Genomic DNA, 20,296 nt, shown 5'->3' with positions numbered 1-20,296 from the left:
ATCTGCAATTTCATGACCTGGATATTTTTGAAGATTACAGACAGGCCAGGTATTTTGTAAGCTGTCCTACAATTTGGTTTCATCTGATGTTTCCTAATGATTAAATTCAGTTTATGCATTCATTTTCTGAAGGAGTAACGCAGAAATGATACAATATCCTTTTTGGTGGTTGATAACAGGAGGCTCCCCATGCCACTTTGTTCTCATTTGTGGGGAGAGACTACGTAACATTATGTTCCTCATCAAATTTTTATCCAGTAGTTGCAGGGTCCATTGATGATTTTCTAATTCCATCATTTCCTCTGTGTTTATTAGCTGGAATTCTCCTATAAGAAAGAGCTTTCCCTTCTCCATTCAATCATTTGTTTATTTATTTATGTCAGGATAAACTCATAGACTGCTATTTTATTCAGCAGGTTATAATCTATTAGTATTATTAATTTATTTTAATACTCAAATTGTTCCAGATTTGGTCAGTAGGAGTCCCTTCAGGCTGGCATTCATACCATTCTGATATATTCCTATGATTTTTCAGCTCTTCCTTTCTTTCTGGTGCAACAGAAAGTCCCAGGTTTATCTTATAATTTTGCTGCTCTAGCCCTGGAGTGAGCTTTTATCCAAACACCTCTGGTTGAATTTAGTAAAGTATTTTTGTTGTTGTTTTTATTGAAGTACAGTCAGTTACAATGTGTCAATTTCTGGTGTACAGCACAGTGTCCCAGTCATGCATATACATACATATATTCATTTTCATATTCTTTTTCATTAAAGGTTATTACAAGATATTGAATATAGCTCCTTGTGCTATACAGAAGAAATTTGGGTTTTTTTAGTAAAGTATTTTGAAATGAAAATTCTTTTCCTTAACCTTCCTTCCTTCTTTTCATTCTCCTTCCTTCCTTCCTTCCATTTGTGCTTTGACCAGGCATTGAAGAAGCCCAGTCATATCAGAACATTGTGGAAATTTGCTTGAATCTTTTGTGTGTAAGCATTTTCTGATTCTCTGGTCTTGCTTCTTCAATATCTATTGGATTTGATCATTTGTTAGTCTGTCAACTGAAATAAAATCACACAATGTGAGAGTTGTGGGTTAAGTTTTTCAGGGGGCAAAATGAGGTCTATAGCCAGGGAGACAGCATTCAGATAGCTCTAAGGAATTGCTCCGAAGTGGCAGGAGGAAACACAGTATTATATATGATTTTAGTGAAGAGGAGTACAGTCAAGCACACATTTAGGCAGAGGTTTGCTGTTAGTCATGAGGAGCAGATGTCACCATTAATGATTCCAATGCTTTTCTAGATATGAGGAGATGTAAGAATTTGGACTCATAAAATCTTTTCCTGAAAATATCTAACTATCAGAAGGCCTGTTCTGCCACTTTTCCCCAGACTGCCCATTCCTGATCTCTACCCTAAACTCTTTTCAGGGAGTGTTGGAGGTCAGAGGCTGCAGTGGCTTATGATTCAATCCAAGCAGAGGTAGATGGCAAGTGCCAACGTGATTCAGTCCCTGTAGAGGCAGATGGCAGGAATCAATTTTTAGTTGGCAAGTCCCTGGACTTTGGGTTTCACACTTAGCTCTGTAACAGTTTGGTCTCTTTTGTTCTCTAATTTGATACTTGATTTATGCTTTTCATTGACATTGCTTTCACTCTCTTTTCTTGTCTGTCAAATTTAACTTATATATTTTTTTTCACCCACATTTAATTTTAATCCACTCCTCATATTTATATTTATTATTCTAGTCCCAGATAATACCCGTAAATCTTAACTGGCTGCCAGCCTAAGGTAGAACACTTACTCCACTGATAAAGCCTTTATTAGAAATTCTGTTATTGTGCTTCAGTGTCTAGTTGTCTTGGGCACAAATGGACCAAGACAGTGCTAATTTTTTACTTTGCAGAAGAGAAAGTATGGTATCCGGATGCAGCATAAGGAAATTGGTATGAGCATTTATTTGGCTCTACAAGCAGGACCAAGTGTTCAGGGAAGGCTAATGGAACACCAAGACTGCATTTTGTAACACCTTTAAATATAGCAAGAGCAACTGTGTTACACTGTTTTGCTGAATTCATAATCAGGTGTGTGGTATGGAAAATCCTACATAGAAAAGGGGATGCAAAATAAGCATAAGATGTATGTTTTAAAGGAAGGCCTATCTTACGAAGATTACCGTCTCTTCATTGAGGCTGTAAGGCAAGAATCCTCAGCTGATTTCAGTGAATTCTTGGGATTAAGCTGCTTTGGTGAGTCATAGCCATATCTTCAAATCACACACACACACACAAAAACCCCACAAATGAACCAACAATAACAAGCTCCAAAGAGGTTTCTGGTTGGCAAGGGAGAGGTGACTGTAATTGTCTCCATCAATACTATGTCTAGCATCTTGAAGGCTGGGATGGGAGGAAGCAAAGAGAGTCTTTCCACAGTCACTGTTATTCCAGCTTTTGAGCTAACAGATAAAAAGTTATACATTAAACATCCTGCATTCTGGTTACTTTTTTGTTTTACTGTGGTTAAACAGATAATTGCAGAGCAATTTGTGAGTCATACAAGGAAAAAAACCTAGTGATTTAAGAGTCATATATCCTTAATTTAATTCGTCATGTAAAAAGAAATGCGTTTCTTCATCACTTACCATATTCACAGTTTGTCCAATGAATTTTGGCATTTCAAAAAAAAAATCAAATCTCCTTCAAATGAAACAAGATTCGCCACTTCTGAAGGATATTAAAAATAAGTTCCTCAGATACTGGAAGGCATATCTCAAAGAGGATCTCTAAGGGTGTTTTGAAGAAATAGCACCATTATTGAAATAAGTATGTCATGTCAGATTGTCTCTGCTTGGAAGAGATTTTGATGAAATATTTTGAGTATATGAGTTTTTAAGGTTGTGCTTAGAAAGACAATCCTATTTACTATGGATTCCCTTGAACATGCTGTTTGACAATCAAAAACCCAGCTGTGCCAGAATCATCTTTACAAAGGCCAGATCTCATCTTTATGGAATGTAGGTAAAAGCAAAAGAGAGAGATTGGACTGTTTCAGATATCACCTAGAGGTTGATCTTTTTTTTTCTGTTTTAATATGTCCTAAAGGCAGAGTTGAAATAGAGTTCCTTTTAATTGAGTTTCTAGCTAACTGAATCTGAATGAATCTAGTCAATAATATTCACTAAGTAGTTATTATTATTATTTTTCAGTCAACAGACAGAGTTCTTCTCTTGCCAATTTGCTTCTCTTACTAGGATTTCGCCAGACCTCTCACTTTGAAGAAGAGGATTGTAATAACTCAGCAAGGCAATTTTGAAATGACAGTGTGAAGCTTTAGATTCTAATCCCAGAGATGCTATTTCTTAGGGCCGGTTTTGCTGGTGGATCAGAACCCACTGACATCATCTGGGAGCTTGTTAGAAACACAGACATCCAGGTTCCATTCCTGATATTGATCATAATTTGCATTTTAACAAAATCTCCAGGTGATTCAGATTTCTGTGTACATTAGGGTTTGAGAAACATTAGCCTGTAACTTTGACTGTAATTGATAGACTTAAAAAAAATAATTGTGAGGTCAAAATAGGTATGTATGCCTGTTACTGAACATGGGGCGACTGCTCTTAAAATCAGTAAGCAAGAGGGGTAACGTTGATAGAAGAATTGCTTTTAATCAGAATGCTTTTAATCAGAATCTGGGAAGACAGTAGACTTAGTGTCCTCAAAGACCATCTCCGAAGATTTTGCTTAGCCTAGGAAGTTTTTAAAGGGAAATGGGGAGTAATTTCAGTTGATCATTGAGGTAAGGGGTCAGAGTCATTACTCCCACCCCGTCCACTGTGTTCAGGCTTTCCATGCGGGTCTCCTTGTCATCTCCACTGTGTGCAGGCAGGCGCTGTCTTGTTCACACATTTTGTTTGGGAGATTACTGAAGGGAAAGGTAGAGAAGAGATCTGGCCATTTGTTAATTACTTATTCTCCATTTCTATTTCTTTGATTTAGGAAAGAACCAACAGGTTAGGCAAGGTATTGAGTGATCAAAAGAAAGGCATGGGGGTGCCTGGTTTAAGGTTAGTGGCAAGACAAAAGGGGTGTTCGGCACAGAGCTCTTTCCTGCCAAAAGCCACTTACATGCCTTCAAGATTGAGGAATGTATTTAGAATATATTCTCAGAGGTGGCAAAACTTTTTGATTTGAGGGAGGACTGTGCAAAATAAAAAATACTAGAAGTTGTGATCAAATTAGGTAGTCAAGTCACATAAAAATGTAATCCAAATAATATGCAGGTTCTCTGCAGCCCTTTGTGTGAAAAGATTTGACTTTATTCAATGATTTTTCTTCTCTTTAAGGCTTAGAGAGGGAATGCAAATAAAATAAAATTAGCAAGCATTCATCGTGTGTTTACCGAGTGTAAAGAATGATGTTGGGCAGTAGGAATATGTAGCTGGCTCTGACATAGTCTTCATTCCTATGAGCTTTGCCTGGCACTTAAAAATTACTTATTGAATTGAAATGTTGAACTTAGGGTAGGTGGGTGAATGAGTACTTCTAATATAAGGTAGAATGAGAAATAACTATTAAGTAGATCTGAGTAACACTTCGTGGGAATGGAAGGAAGGAAGTGGCATTGCCCACCTTCCCCCCCCCCCCATAACCCCCAACACAAACATTTTTTCTTTTTGATGGTAGCTGCTTGGATGTTGTTACTTTCATCCATCCTACTCAATTGAGCTCAGTTTTAATAAGAATAATTTCTATGCTGATGGCATTTCATATTTAGATCTTTGACTTGCAATATCCTTTTTATAAAGGCATAGTACTGCAACTGGGCATTGAAGAAGTAGAATTTCTATGTGTAGGAAAGGGTATCTGGGCCTAGGGAAGAGTATGAACAGGAGACAGTGAGGGCCTAAACTCTGGCAGTGGGAATGGACAGAAACTGAGGGTAGTGGTTATGATGGTGGGGATACAAGAGGGTGCCAAAAAAAGATCCTTGGAAAATGACAAACTGATATATGCTAGGTATTAAAAATAATGCTGACTAAATGGAAGGAAAATTTGACTTTGGTTGTAGGACTTATCCTTAAATTTAAGTAATCTCTGATGTAATTAAGGCTACCTTCTTCCTCTCTAGTAGTTGCTTAGGCAGGAAGTATAAGTAGACAAAGGAATGAAATAGACTGAGCACTTCGTCAGGTTTGGGATTGTAAGTTAATTAAGATGTTCAAATTTAAAATTAAAATAATGTCCATTGGGGTTTTCTGAATGTGATCAAGTTACTGGTATCCATTATGTTTCAATGTATAGCTTGTTGGTATGAATCTGTAACATACATATGATAAATATTCTTGTATTTCTGGATAATTTATATACCAGTATTTCAAAACTTGGCAACTTGCAAGTACTGCTTATGAAGCAGTGTTTACATCCTTATAATTGATACAGAGAAAAAGAATTTTGAAATTTGACTATCTGCAAAAATTGTTTTTCTCATTACAAGTCATTATTATTATTTTTTTATTGAGGTATGGTCAGTTTACAGTTTCTGGTGTACAGCACAATGATTCAGTCATACATGAATATACATATATTCATTTTCATATTCTTTTTTACCGTAAGCTACTACAAGATATTGAATATATTTCCCAGTGCTATATAGTATAAATTTGCATATCTATTTTATATATACAAGCCAATATCTGCAAATCTCGAACTCCTAGTTTATCCCTTCCCACCCCATTCCCCCTGGCAACCACAAGTCTATATTCTATGTCTGTGAGTCTATTTCTGTTTTATATATAAGTTCATTTGGCTTTGTTTTTGTTTTTGTTTTTTAGATTCCACATATGAATGATATCATGTGGTATTTTTCTTTCTCTTTCTGGCTTACTTCACGTAGAATGACATTCTCCAGGGACATCCATGTTGCTGCAGATGGCATTATTTTATCATTTTTATGGCTACGTAATATTCCATTGTATAAATATACCACAACTTCTTTATCCAGTTATCTGTCAATGGACATTTAGGTTGTCTCCATATCTTGGCTATTGTAAATAGTGCTGCTATGAACATGGGGTGCAAATATCTTTTTGAATTAAGGTTCTCTCTGAATATATGCCCAGGAGTGAAATTGGTGGGTCGTATGTCAAGTCTATTTTTAGTCTTTTGAGGAATCTCCATATTGTTTTCCACAATGGCTGCACCAAGCAGCATTCCCACCAACAGTGTAGGAGGGTTCCCTTTTCTCCACACCCTCTCCAGCATTTATCATTTGTGGACTTTTGAATGATGGCCATCCTGACTGGTGTGAGGTGATACCTCACTGAAGTTTTGATTTGCATGTCTCTGATAATTAGTGATATTAAACATTTTTTTCATGTGCCAGTTGGTCATTGTTTAGGTCTTCTGCCCATTTTTGGATTGGGTTGTTTTTTTCTTATTAAGTCATGTGAGCTGTTTATATATTCTGGAAATCAAGCCCTTGTCAGTCTCATCTTTTGCAAACATTTTCTCTCATTCGTAGGTGGTTGTTTTGTTTTGCTTATGTTTTCCTTTACTGTGCAAAATCTTGTAAGTTTAATTAGGTCCCATTTGTTTATTTTTGTTTTTATTTCTATTGCTTGGGTAGACTGCTCTGGAAGAAAATTGCTGAGATGTATGTGAGATAATGTTTTGCCTGTGTTTTCTTCTAGGAGACTTATTGTTGTCTTTTCTTGTTTAATTAAGTCTTTAAGCCATTTTGAGTTTATTTTTGTGTATGATGTGACGGAGTATTCTAACTTCATTGATTTACATGCATCTATCCAGTTTTCCCAACACCATTTGCTGAAGAGACTGTCTTTATTCCATTGTATATTCTTGCCTCCTTTGTCAAAGATTAATTGACCAAAAGTTTGTAGGTTCATTTCTGGGCTCTCTGTTCTGTTACATTGTTCTATATGTGTGTTTTTGTACCAATACCATGCTATTTTGATTATTGTAGCTCTGTAGTATTGTCTGAAGTCTGGGAGGATTATTCCTCCAGCTTCATTCTTTTTCTTCAGTAATGCTTTGTCAATTCTGGGTCTTTGGTGATTCCATATAAATTTTAATATGATTTGTCCTAGTTCCATAAAAAATGTCCTGGGTAATTTGATAGGGATTGCATTAAATCTGTAGATTGCTTTGGGCAGTATGACCATTTTAACAATATTGATTCTTCCAATCCAGGAGCATGGAGTGTCTTTACTTTTTTAAGTCTTCTTTAATTTCCTTAATCAATGTTTTGTAGTTCTCCATGTATAAGTCTTTCACCTCCTTGGTTAGATTTATTCCTAAGTATTTTATTACCTTGGGTGCTATTTTAAAGGGATTGTTTCTTTACTTTCTTTTTCTGTTGATTCATTGTAGTGTAAAGAAATGCAACTGATTCCTGTACATTAATCCTGTATCCTGCTACCTTGTCGAATTCTTTTATTAGTTCTAGTAGTTTTTGTTAAGAGCTTTTAGGCTTTTCTATATGTAGTATCATGTCATCTGCATATAGTGACAATTTTACCTCTTCTCTTCCAATTTGGATCCCTTTTATTTCTTTTTCTTGCCTGATTGCTGTGGCTAGGACTTCCAAGACTATGTTGAATAGGAGTGGTGAGAGTGGACCACCTTGTCTTGTCCCAGATTTTAGCGGGAAGGTTTTCAGTTTTTCACTGTTGAGTACTATGCTGGCTGTAGGTTTGTCATAAATAGCTTTAATTATGTTGAGATATGTTTCCTCTATACCTACTTTGGTAAGGGTTTTTATCATAAATGGGTGTTAAATTTTATCAAATGCTTTTTCTGCATCTATTGAGATGATCATGTGGTTTTTGTCCTTTCTCTTGTTAATGTGGTATCCAATCCATTGACATTTATGGTAATTATTGATAGATGTGGGTTTATTGCCATTTTGAACTTAGTTTTGCAGCTGATTTGATTTTCCTTTTTGTTCCTTTTTATTTTTGTGGTTTGATAATTTTCCTTTGTATTATCTTGGTTTCTTTTTATTTTTTGTGACTCTGTTGTAAGCTTTTGGCTTGTGGTTACCCTGGTTTTTATGTATATTAACCCATTACTGTATCTGTTTGTTGAAACTGACAGTAATATAAGCTCAAACCCATTGTACTGAAAACAGAGGAAAAAAAAAAACCCCAAAACTATATTTTCTTGTTCCCCTCTGCCACCCTTAATGATTTAGATGGCCTCTTTTACAATTTCATGTTTATTCTGTTGTAATTCATTGTAGTTATCACCTTTCCAATTATGGTTTTCTCCTTTCTGTATCATCCTGTTTATTTTCTATTTAGAGTAGATCTTTCAGTAGTTCTTTTAGCATAGATTTAGTGTTGCTAAATTCTTTGACTTTTTGCTTGTCTGTGAAGTTTCTTATCTCTCCTTCTATTCTAAAGGATAGCCTTACTGGGTAAAGTATCCTAGGCTGCATCTTTTTCTCATTCAGGACTTTGAATATATCTTGCCACTCCCTTCTTGCCTGCAGTGTTTGTGTAGAGAAATTAGCTGAAAGCCTTATGGGGGTTCCCTTTAACTAATTCTTTGTTTTTCTCTTGCTGCCTTTAGAATCATTTTTTTTAATCCTTAACCCTGGCCATTCCTGATTATAATGTCTTGGTGTGGGTCTGTTTGGGTTTTTCTTGTTGGTACCCTCTGTCCTTCCTGTACTTGGATATCTGATTCCTTCTTTAGGTTTGGGAAGCTTTCAGTCACGATTTCTTCAAATATCTTTTCAATCCCCTTTGCTCTTTCTTCTCCTTCTGGGACTCCTATTATGTGTAGGTTGGCATGGTCCCTTATATTGTTTTCATTGGTTTTTATTTGTTTTCTTCTCAGCTCTTCTGATTGGGTGATTTCTGTTGTCCTGTCTTCTAAGTCACTTACTTGTTCCTCTGCATTATCTAACCTACTTTTTACAGCCTTTAGCTCTCAGCTCTTATTTCAGCAAATGAGTTTTCCAATTTTAATTGGCTCCTCTTTAAAGTTTCAATTTCCTTTTTGACATATTCTCTGTCTCTGTTCACAGTCTCCTTTAGTTCCTTCAGTACTTTGATGACTCCTTTTTTGAAATCATGATCTAGTAGACTATCAAGGTCTATTTCATTGGTTGTTCTTTCAGGAGATTTCTCTTGTTCTTTTAATTGGGAGTGGTTCCTCTCCTTCATTTTACTTATATCTCTCTGGCACTGTGGATTATGGAGTATCAGTTATCTACTGTGGTCCTGAAGGGGTTTATTTATTTATCTAAAGCAGATGCAGAAATAAAACTAAAAAAAAAAAAAATTAAAAGAAGAAAAAAGATTTGAAAACAGAGTATAATCAATAACAGATGAAAAAAATAAAGAGAAATAAAAATCAAGTTTAGACCAATTTTTAAAAAAATTTAAAGGAAAAAAAAAGATTTGAAAATAGTGTTTGATAACAGAAGAACAAAACAAAGAGAAATAAAAATTACACTGAGACATTTAAAAAATTGATAAAGAAATCTGAAAGAAAAAATTAAAGGAATTACAAATTAAAAATGAAAAAAATTAAACATTAAAGAAGAAAAAAAGAAAAAGAAAAAAAAAAGATGGTTGTCTTTCTGTGGAGACTGTGTGCGCTTAATAATTTTGTCGAGAGGTCTCTCAAGTATGGGTGGTTGCCGAGTCTTCCTTCTGTGCCTTTTGTGTGTTATCCCTTTGGTTGGGGGTGTGGCAGGTGTTGTGGCAGCCAGAGCCTGCCCTGGCTGTTGAGGCAGGGCCTCCTTTTTGTTCTGTGGTTGTCGCTGCTCCTGCCCTCACCCTGCTGCATGAACTCCACTCGCTGGTTCCAGAAGCCCTCTGCTCACGCACCTGCTCTGTGCTGTTCCCGGTGCCGGTAGGGGGGCAGGTCACACCCCCTCCAAATGCTGCTTCCTAGTGCTGCCCTTGTGCAAGGTAGGTGGGCAGGTCGTGCCCCCTCCCAATGCTGCATTCCCTCACCATGTGCGTGTGTGGTAGGTGGGCGGGTTGCGCTCTCTCCCAAGGCCATGTTGGAGCTCCGTGCAGTAGGCGGGTGGGTCGCTCCCCCTAACAACGCTGAGTCCTGGCGCCAAGCTCCTGCATGGTAGGTGGGTGGGTTGCTTCTGGTTCATTGTCGCTCGCCATGCCATGTTGGGTCCATACTTGGTAGGGGGGCTCACAGAAAATGGCTGTACCAGCCCTCACCCTGCTGTATGCCAGAACTCCGCTCCTTGTTCGTTTGTCTTAGAGGTGCAAGTTCACAGAGGCTCTGGGACAGATTGTTCCCCACTGCCTGGGGCTGTAAGCAAATCTTAGTCCCACCTATGGGTTGAGGAGCCCCTGGGTACAGTTTCAGGTTTCTATACCACCTCCACCTGGGAGCGGTGCACTGAGGAATATGGTAGCTGTGGCTGAGCCCTGCTTCTCTTCCCCGGAGAACGGGCCAGTAATGGTGCCATGGGTGTGAGGAGATAAAGGCTATGGCGCCCCTCCCCTCAGGGCACACCAGCAGTGTTGCTTTGTTTTTGGGGTTTTTTTTTTTTTTTTTTGTTTGTTTTTTTGTATTTTATAGGGGACCCAGGCTGTTCTGATCTGTATACCCTCCCAGCCACACAGCACACTGCCCCCTGAGGTTGCCTCTGTACAGTCAGCCCGAGTCCTCCACCCCGCTCGGGTAGTCTGTCCTATCCCACCTCTGCCGGTTCGCGTCTAGGGCTGGGGGTTGCGGGGACCCTTTATGCCCATTTAACTTAGTTCTGTCAGTCAGGGGCTATTCCATATAGATCCAAGCCTTGGAGGTTCCCCCTCCATCCTGCTGACCTCTCCGTTGGAGAGGGGGGAGACCCAGTGTAGGAGTGCTATTCCTCCTTTGCTGCTCCCTCCCCATGGGACTGGTCCTGCACGAATTGCCTTTTTCATCTTTCTTTTTTCCTTTTCTCCTACCAGATTTGTGGTGAATTTTGTCTTTTGAAAAAGGCGATGTTCTGTCAAAGTTCAGCAGGTGTTCTGAGTGGATGGGTGGATCCATGGATGTCACTCTTAGTGTATTCATGGGAGAGGGTGAGCTACAAGTGTCCTTCAATCTGGGCCCTTCTCTACAAGTCATTATTCTTTAGAGAAAATGTAGCTGAGGAAATCTTTATGAAAGTTTTTTTTTTAATTAATACTTGAGACCAGATAATGTAAATGTATATTATTTTTTGGATTTTATGTTTTTTATTCCTTGTTCCTGTGACGTTTGTCAGCCCAGTCAATAACCTACTAACCCTTGCTATATTCAAAAATATGGAAATGATTTATGTGAATTTATACCTGTATGGTTTTTGCCTCCTGTTCTTACACATTTTCCAAACATGAAGTCACAGCTACTTTATGGCTAGTGGCAGAATAAAATTGAAGCTGTGCATAAAGTTTGAGGATTTATAAATTTTTAAAGTAAATCTTAATATTTTGAACCAAAAATTTTCTTCATTATATAAAAATATAATATTTAATACATATAAAACAATATATGTAATTTATATGTAATATATGTAGGGTAATAATAAAATAAGCACTTCTGAATGCCTCCATATCTAGAAGTAGAATATTACCATTAATTTGCATCTACCTGTATGTTCCCCCTTTATCCCATTTTCTTGCCCACCCCTTCCACTGAGGTAATTTTAACTTTTTATGCATTTCTTCGTTTTGGTTTAATTTTTTAAAACATGTTTGTATGAATGCCTAAAAATATATAATTCAGTTTTACATGTTTTTGAACTTTACAAAAATATTTTTATATTGAGATTTGCCTTTTTTACTCACCATTATGTTTCTAGGATTTATTCATGTTATTTCATGATGCTGTAGTTTATTCATTTTCACTGCTACATAAATTCCATTTTGATAATGTACCACATTTATCCATTTTCCTTTTGATGGATATTGGATTGTTTCTAATTTTTTGCTCCTATGGTCTGTGTTGCTATGAATAATTTTGATTTGTTTCCTGGTGCATATGTGTAAGAGTGTATTTAATGAGAAACCTGGCTCGCACTATCCATTGTTCAGTTACTTAATTATTCAGTTCTAGTTTATGTACAGTGATTTCAAAATTGTTGATTTATACTCCATGGGAAACAAATATACCAACTAGAGTATAGAGTAGGATGTTTCTTTGTCTTTATTTTTACAGTCCCTACTCATTTTCAGGTCATCACCTTTTTCTCCTACTGCCATCAGTGAGGTTATTTCATTCATTTTTAATATGTATAAAAGCTGCTTTTGTCATAGTCTGCTTTTCATCTTGGGATTCCCCGACCTCCTAAGTGATTTTTTTAAAAATTTGCATTCATTAAGGTTTATTCTTTGTGCTGTAAAATTCTATGGGTTTTGACAAATGCTTCATGTTAGGTTCCCCATTACAGAATCATTGCAGAATATTTTCATCACCCTGTGCTTTACTTATTCAATCCTCCTTCCCTCTCCCAGAAACTCTAGCAGTCACTGATCATTTTATTGTCTCTTTAGTTTAGCTTTTTCCAAATATTATATAAATGGAATCATAGAGTATATAGCCTAGCTACATGATCGGCTTTTTTAAACTTAGCTATATGCATTTAAGATTCACCCATCTTTTTGCATGGCTTGATAACGCATCCCTTCTTACTGCCAAATAGTATTCCATTATATGAATTTAGTATAGTTTGTTTATCCATTGACTAATTGAAGAACATTTGGTTGCTTCCAGTTTTTGCAATGATGAATAAAATTGCTGTAAGAATTCTCATGTAGGTAAAAATGCAATTTTAAGGATTTCCTCTATTTTATTTTCCTTTGGATACTTATTTATGTAGTTCTTTTAATCAGAAAAAAATTTCCATGTACACATACATGCAGAAGCTATTTTTGAGGTGGTACATGACATTTTGATTTTTCCCTTGCATTTTCTTTACAGATATTCAAGAATTTTATGAAGTGACATTGCTAAATTCTCAAAAAAGTTGTGAGCAGAAGATAGAAGAAGCCAATGAAGTTGCACAGAGATGGGAGAAGACATCCCTTCTCGCTCCGTGCCATGATAACCTTCAGAAGTCTGCAGAGGTATGTTATTGACATTTCTGAAAGTACTAGGTATTTATTTACACTAGAAAATACCAAAACTATTTATACCAGTAAAGAGGAAGTAGTTGTGGTAGCAGTAATTGTAATCATCATCAGTAGTAGTAATCATTATCAACAAATGGTAGTAATAATAATAGAAATGTAGTTATGCCATGCTGTATATAATATTTATATTTAGGTAATTTATAGCATATACCATATTAACAATAATACATTTATATTTAAAAAATAAATATACAGCTATTAGAGTTGTATGTATGCTGAAATGGTTTTTTACAGATAGGGTTATAGGATCAGTTTGGAAACTGCTGTTGGAATTAACAGTTACCAAAGAGTAAGGTATGTCTAAGTTGGTATACCAAGTTGAGGTATGTCTCATTCATAAGTGAGGGTTAATATGAAGGAAGGGGCTGATTAATGATATTTTAAAATGGCACTCAATACTTTGAAGTCAAGTAGTAGTGCACATGAATGCAGCACACACACACAATCTGTCAAGGTTGTGTCTTGTGTAGCTGATTTCAGAGCTACATGGAATTCTAGAGGTAATCAGTGGCAGTTTAATTGCTCAATCTTTGGATTGTTAAGATTGAGGCCTGTGATATACTTTCCATCCTGTTCAGAATTGATTTGAAAATTGGGTAAGACTGAGTCTAATGATCACATTAGTTACTTGAAGAAAAACTTAATAATGACAATAATGTGTTAATTCATAGATACCAACTATGTGAAGTTTATAAAATTTTTAAAAGCTTTAAAATCTTAATTTCAATCCCTAGAAGTAATTATTTGAACTTTTTAAAGTCTTTTTTCTGTACAAATATATGTACATAAAATTGGAACAACATCATGAAGGGTGTTCTTATGACTTTTAAATTTAATGCTATACTAATAGTATTTATCCATATCATGTCATTAAATATTTAAAAAATATTTTAATGGCTATTTAATATTCTACCATTTGGAACTTACTTAAGCAGTTCTTCTTTCCAAATTGAGGCTAACTCCAGTTTTCAATGCTGTAATGGACACCCATGTATATATAAACTCTTGTGATTTTTACGATTATTTCATTAAAGTTGATTTTATAAATGAAACTACTGAGTCCAAGGATGTTGACAATTTTAAGACTCTTATTACAAATTGTCAAAGTGCTTTGCAGAAAGATGCTACCAGCAGTGTTTGAAAAGGCATATCTAGCTATACCATTAGTAGCATTAATTTATTAATTGTTTTTGACTTTCAGAATATTTTAAATTTTTATGTGATAAAATTTACCTTTTTTTCTTTATTCTTTTTCCTTTGCTTTGTGCTTCCCCATTCCAGGATTAGTTAATGATTCTCCTGTGTTTTTATAGTCTCTGTTGCTTTGATAATTGTTCTTTTTGAATTTAAAAAAATATGTTTAGTAAATTTCTAGATGCATAGTCCCACACATATACCTAATTGTGTATAAGTGATCAAATGTATACTTTTTATTCTAAATGAAGTTCTTTGGTTTTTTAAAAAAACTTTAATTTTTGCGTGTCTCCTCTTTTACTCACTTCCCTTGCTGTATTACATCTACCCTCCCCACATACAGGATAACCCGTGCTAAGAACTTAATGTGTTTAATGCTTCTACACTTATGTAATATGTATTCATATGTAAATTATATACATGTATATGACAGATGGACATATGTGTATAATCTCCACACTGGAGCATGCACATACATATACACACAGAATTTTGCACAGTAATTGTTTCTCAAAAGATGTTCATATTATATTATAGGAATGTTTCTTCAAGTTGTCTGGTATGGCTTTAATTCATTCTTCTCATGGTTGCATAATTTCGTAGTGTGAGTCTATCACAAATAATTCAGTCATTCTCCTCTCAATGGGAATTTATTGTTTCCAGTTTTCTGGATTAATGCTGCAGTGATTAATCCTGCAATCAGATGATTACATGTACATTTGAACTTACCAGTGCTTTTTATATGTATAGGATAGATTCCCAGAACTTACTGATGCTTTTTACATCTATAGGATGGTATTATTGGCTCTAAGGGGATACATATTTTTAATTTAAAAAAGAGTTGCCAGACTGATTTCACCTTTCACATTTCTACTGACAGTGTATGTCTGTACAATTTTACCTCACATCCATTCCAGCAACAGGTGTTGCTGCTCTTCTTAATTCTTCCAGTTTAATAAGCTTAATGACACTTCATTTTTAACTTAGTTTCCAGTTCCTAGACTGTTAGTGAATTTGAGCATTGTTTTATATACTTGTTGGGTATTTTAATCCACTCTTTTGTGAATTTATTCATATTCTTGTCTTATTTTTCTGTTGTATGTCTCTTTGTTGTCTACTTGTGTGGCATTTTTGCATATTCACATGATTCAGTTTACACCATCTTGCTATATGTAGATTTTCTTAAAGATTTTTCATGAATTGATATATACATACAATGCCTTTGGTTTATGATTAACATTCTTTCAACAAATATATCAGCTAGAAAACTCACTTAAAAAGAAAAAAAGCTTCAGGCTGTTTACTCAGTGGTTATCTAAAAGATTATTTGATTGAATCCATATCAGGACTTTTAATTGGTTTATGAACAGATGCCAGCAATATAAGGAAGAATGATGAGAAAAAAAATCCCATGAGAATTAGACATATTTATTTTTCAGTGTCAAAATGAGGGTAGGCAAGTGTACTTAATGTAATGTGTGTTTTTCGACTTGCATTTAGGACTTCTTTTAACTCTCTTCTATGCATTTTAAAATCCTTTGGGAAGTCCTCAGTCTATGGTGATTTGCATATTGGCCAGTTATATTCAAAATATAAGAACATGAATGCACAGTAACTCCAATCAGTATGCTTCTGAAGAAAGTTTGGTTGCGCTTCCTTAATGCGCTGTGTGAGGCAATGAGGCAGGGCTGGTCTGTCTCAGGGCACAGAAGAAAAGTATCTCTTATTTGGGATCTGAGGATCTTATCCTGTGGGGGTCAGCTTTCCAAAGTCAAAGTTTGGAAAGTGAGTCCAAATTAAGTTGTTGCTGAAATGGTCTAAGTGAAGAACAGTAATTGACAAACAGAACAAAAATGCAGTTTATAAACAGAAAAGCTTAGAATAAGGAACAACAGCCTAGGTAGATTCTGAGGGTGTAGTGCAAATGCTTGTTATGTTTTTTAATTCTCACTTTGTATCCCCACCTTTGAACAAGCTGAGTTTATTTAAAGCATCTGGGATAGACATGTAAATTCTTTAAGAGCAGCAATCATAAATCTCCCTTATGTCTGATACCTTAGCATCCACAAGAGTGTTTGTCATGTAACAGGCTCAAGAAATAAATGTTAAGCCCGAAAGAAGTCCTTTTAAGCATCCTTGGTTCCCAACTTCAGCCTGGCCATAACACTCTATCTATTTCATTATGCTTCTCATTTTCTAGTCTCTTAGCTGGGTCTCCCTGTGATGTAGACTAGAGTGAAGAAGAAATTAGTATGCCTTCCTTGATCAAAGCTGACAAGAGAAGTCAAGGATAATATCCTGTGAATCAATAAGAATGCTATTCTTACGTAGCTGGTACATTGGCTCTGGAAACAGAGGTTTCAAAAAACACTTACACAATGGATGTGCCATTGGGATATTACTTTCTGGTGGGTTATATATGCACTAGTACATTTATTTTTAAAAAGGTGCTATTAAGACTCATAGCATTTAAAAATCTTTAATAATGCAGGAAAATACAGAAAGAGGTATCCTCTGACAACCACAGTCTACTAGTATGAGGCAAAAGTCAAGAATAGTGGTTGAAATAATGACTTTATTTTATGGATTCAGGATTTAACTTAGTGTTTTACTAAGTGGGTTTTTTTTTTTTTTTAGTAGAGTCAAGTCAATATCTTGAAGTATTTTGACAAGATAAAAACAAAATCTGGTAGTGTTAAGAATGAAATTGAATGTTTTAGGGGAAAAAAAACCTTTGGATTGGGTATTTTGAAGACAAGTAGGCATCAAAAGTATTCTAGCTGAAAGATGTCACTGATATTTTAATGCCAAGAAGGTGGGTGCCACCCCAGTAGAAGGCTCCCCAAGGGAGGGCACCATTGTACACTCAGTGTCTAGGATAGTACCTGGCACATAAAAATATAAAGAACTATAATAGTGTACAGAATTTTTAACTTCGTTTTTCTGTAAATCAACATGATCTTAGTATTAAGTCTTGAATCTGCTAAGAGGCAGAAAATGTAATCTTAGTCAATTCTGGGTTTTCTGAAGGCATTTCTGCTTTCTGCATAATCACTTTCCCACTTTTCCTCCACCATCCTTTTCCCTCAGAGGGAGCAACTCCCCAGTGCGTATATTCTGCCACTGCATCTCCTACCACAGACACTGTGTAATACTGTACATCACTGTGTTAAGGACAGTGCCTGAAAGACTACTAATGGACTGAATAATGTTGGTGGCAGAGACATGCAAGGAAGTATCATGGTCATCTGTCAGCATCCAGTATGAGATAATCCCGACTGGGATATTTCCTTTCTAATCACTTCTTTATGTTGGCATTTGCAGCTGAGATGCATGTTTCCACCTGGTCTCTAGCTGTAAGATCCACTCCACAATCTACTCCTCCTCTTCATTCCAACCACAAAGCCTCTTCACTTTTTTTTTTTTTAAATCTCCATCTGTGTATCTCATGGCTACACTGGTAATAACTAGCAGCAAAATGAGCATTTGGCGACTACCTGTTCTTCTTAAGGTACAACAAGATCTTGTGAAGCTGCTCAGGGTCTTCTGTCTAGATATTCCTTTAGCATGTTTCCACTTTATTCTCCTGTGCCCTGTTGATGCTAAGGAACTTCTTTAATGGCTTAGGGTTGGGAGAAGGATGTGAGTTGAAGTGATTCTCATCAAAGTTTTCTTTTTCTCTTCTTTTACTCTTTTTCTCTTGCTCTTTAACATGAGGTTTGTTTGTTTGTTTTTGTTTTGGCCAGAAAGAGGTGGAACATGTATATGTATAATTAAGGAGAAACATATTCCATTTGACTGCATGTTCTTGTAAATATTTCTAGTCTTACACCTGGACTATATAGCTTTTGAATTTAAAAACAAAAATACAGTGTCTGTGTTTTCTGTTATGCTCCCTGGCAGTTCTGGAGACCTCTAAAACAGCAACTCAAAATAATATGGTTAGGGTAAAAAGGATGTGCAAGGAAACCCCATTATTAATGAGTCATTCTATCCATCTGCAACAAATGCAGAAAGATTTGCTTCATTGGTAGTAGCAGATATCCTGCAACTTGAATTTTAATGGTTGACTTGCTGTAGGGAAATCTGCTATGAAGAGAAGAGGGTAGTAGTTATAAATCCCTTAATCAGGTTCTGAAGAATATGAGAAAATAAAATAAAGCCTAAGTTGTAACAAAAGCTTCTCCCCCAGTTTTATTGAGGTAAAATTGCCATACAGCACCGTGTAAGTTTAAGGTGTATAGCATAATGATTTCACTTACCTATATTATGCAATGATTACTACAGTAACATTAGTTAACATCGGTCACCTAACTACCAAAAGAAAAAAAATATATAAAAAATGTCTGTTTCCTTGTGATGAGAACTATTAAGACTTATTCTTTTAACAACTTTCAAATATACCATATAGTAGTGTTAATTATAATCATCATGTTGTATATTACATCACCAGTACTTATTTATCTTCTAACTGGAAGTTTGTACCTTGTGAAACCTTTGCTTTTAAAAGACACTTATGAAAGATGATGCACATCTTCCCTCACAATTCAACTCAGTAGTTCTTTGATATTTTTGGCTTTGTGGTAATGTCTCTATACTTTCAGATTTTTGCTGTAGAATAAGTCAAAAATGATGGAAAAATGAAATTGAAATTTTATAGTATATAGTAAAGACACTGTGTCATCATATTTAATAAAATTTTATGTGGCTGATTTTCTACTGCCCTATTTTCAAACAGTGTAAATGCAATCTAGAATCCTTCACAGAGGTAAGGTCTTTAGCATTTCTGGTGGAACCTAAGACAGACTGTGTAACTTCTTTGTCAGAACCTCCCAGTATCTTCCCACTCAGAGTGAGAGCTAAATTCCTTCATGTGACCTACAGAGCCCTACAAATTGTGACCCCAGATACCTCTCAGGTCTAAATCCTTCTCTTCTACTCCTCACTCATTCCTGTCCAGCTTTTCTAGCCTCCTCACTGCTCCTCAAACACATAGAGTCTTGATTTTTTGCTCTTGCTTTGGCCATAGCCTTAAATGCTATTTCTCCAGATATCTGCTTGGGTAGAAGAGTAACCTCTTTCAAGCCTTAAATGTCATTTTCTAAGTGATTCCTACCCCATTCCATTTAAAATACCCTTCCCACCTGCCCAGCATCCCTGTTATCATTCCTTGCTTTGTTTTTGTTCGTATCACTGTCATCATTTATCAGAGGGGCATTGTGGCCTAGTTGTTATGAGCAAGCCGTCTACAGTCAGACCACTTGCACTTGAATCCAAACTCTACCACCCACTGGCTGTGTGACTTTGGGAAAATTATTTAATCCCACTATATCTCAGTTTCTTCCTCTAAAATGCAATTGTTGCAAGAATTAAATGTCCATTTTCCTTGTCAGTGAAATGTTAGCTGCATGAGGGCAAAGGTTTTTTTCTGTTTTGTTTATTGCCTTTACCCCAGGACCTAGAATAATTCTCTCATTTTATCAATTACTTGTTGAGAAGTTTAGTTATATTATTTTGGCTTCTAGCAACTTTTCCTAAGAACAAATATGCTAAAGTTAGCTCCACCTTTTTAGCCAGGACTATTTGAATCTTCTGTGACAGCTAGCTGTATTTTTAAAATAAGTACGTAGTCCAAGTGACAGCTGATAGAATGACTCACTCATCCATTAATTTTTTTAAATTTAAATATTTATCATCTAAGCTACAGTTTTCTTTTAGGCTCTGTGTATCTGTGCTAGATACATTCATTCACTGAGAGACATCAAAATTTTAAAAATATATTTTTCCATTGACCCTGACCTCAAGGAACTTGTTTTCCAGTTGAGAGTCTGGGCTTTTAAGGATGAATCCATGGGAATGGTGACTGAAGCAGTAACCTTGTAGTCAAACATATCTGGGTTCATATATCTTACTCCTGTCACTCACAAGCTGTATGACCTTGAAT

General features: G+C 35.9%; 1 protein-coding gene across 8 annotated transcripts in view; it reads left to right on the top strand.

The window, feature by feature from the left end:
- Positions 1–20,296, top strand: part of DLG2 (discs large MAGUK scaffold protein 2) — a 1,731,178-nt gene that overhangs the window by 215,647 nt on the left and 1,495,235 nt on the right. For all 8 annotated transcript variants that reach the window (XM_045509092.2, XM_045509086.2, XM_074372765.1 and 5 more), the window contains one exon: positions 12,947–13,092. In XM_045509092.2, the coding sequence (XP_045365048.1) occupies positions 12,947–13,092 (146 nt within the window). The remainder of the gene's footprint in view (positions 1–12,946; positions 13,093–20,296) is intronic.

This window comes from Camelus bactrianus, chromosome 10, assembly GCF_048773025.1.
Source record: "Camelus bactrianus isolate YW-2024 breed Bactrian camel chromosome 10, ASM4877302v1, whole genome shotgun sequence".
Lineage (NCBI taxonomy): Eukaryota > Metazoa > Chordata > Mammalia > Artiodactyla > Camelidae > Camelus > Camelus bactrianus.
This window is presented reverse-complemented; position numbering and strand designations above follow the sequence as displayed.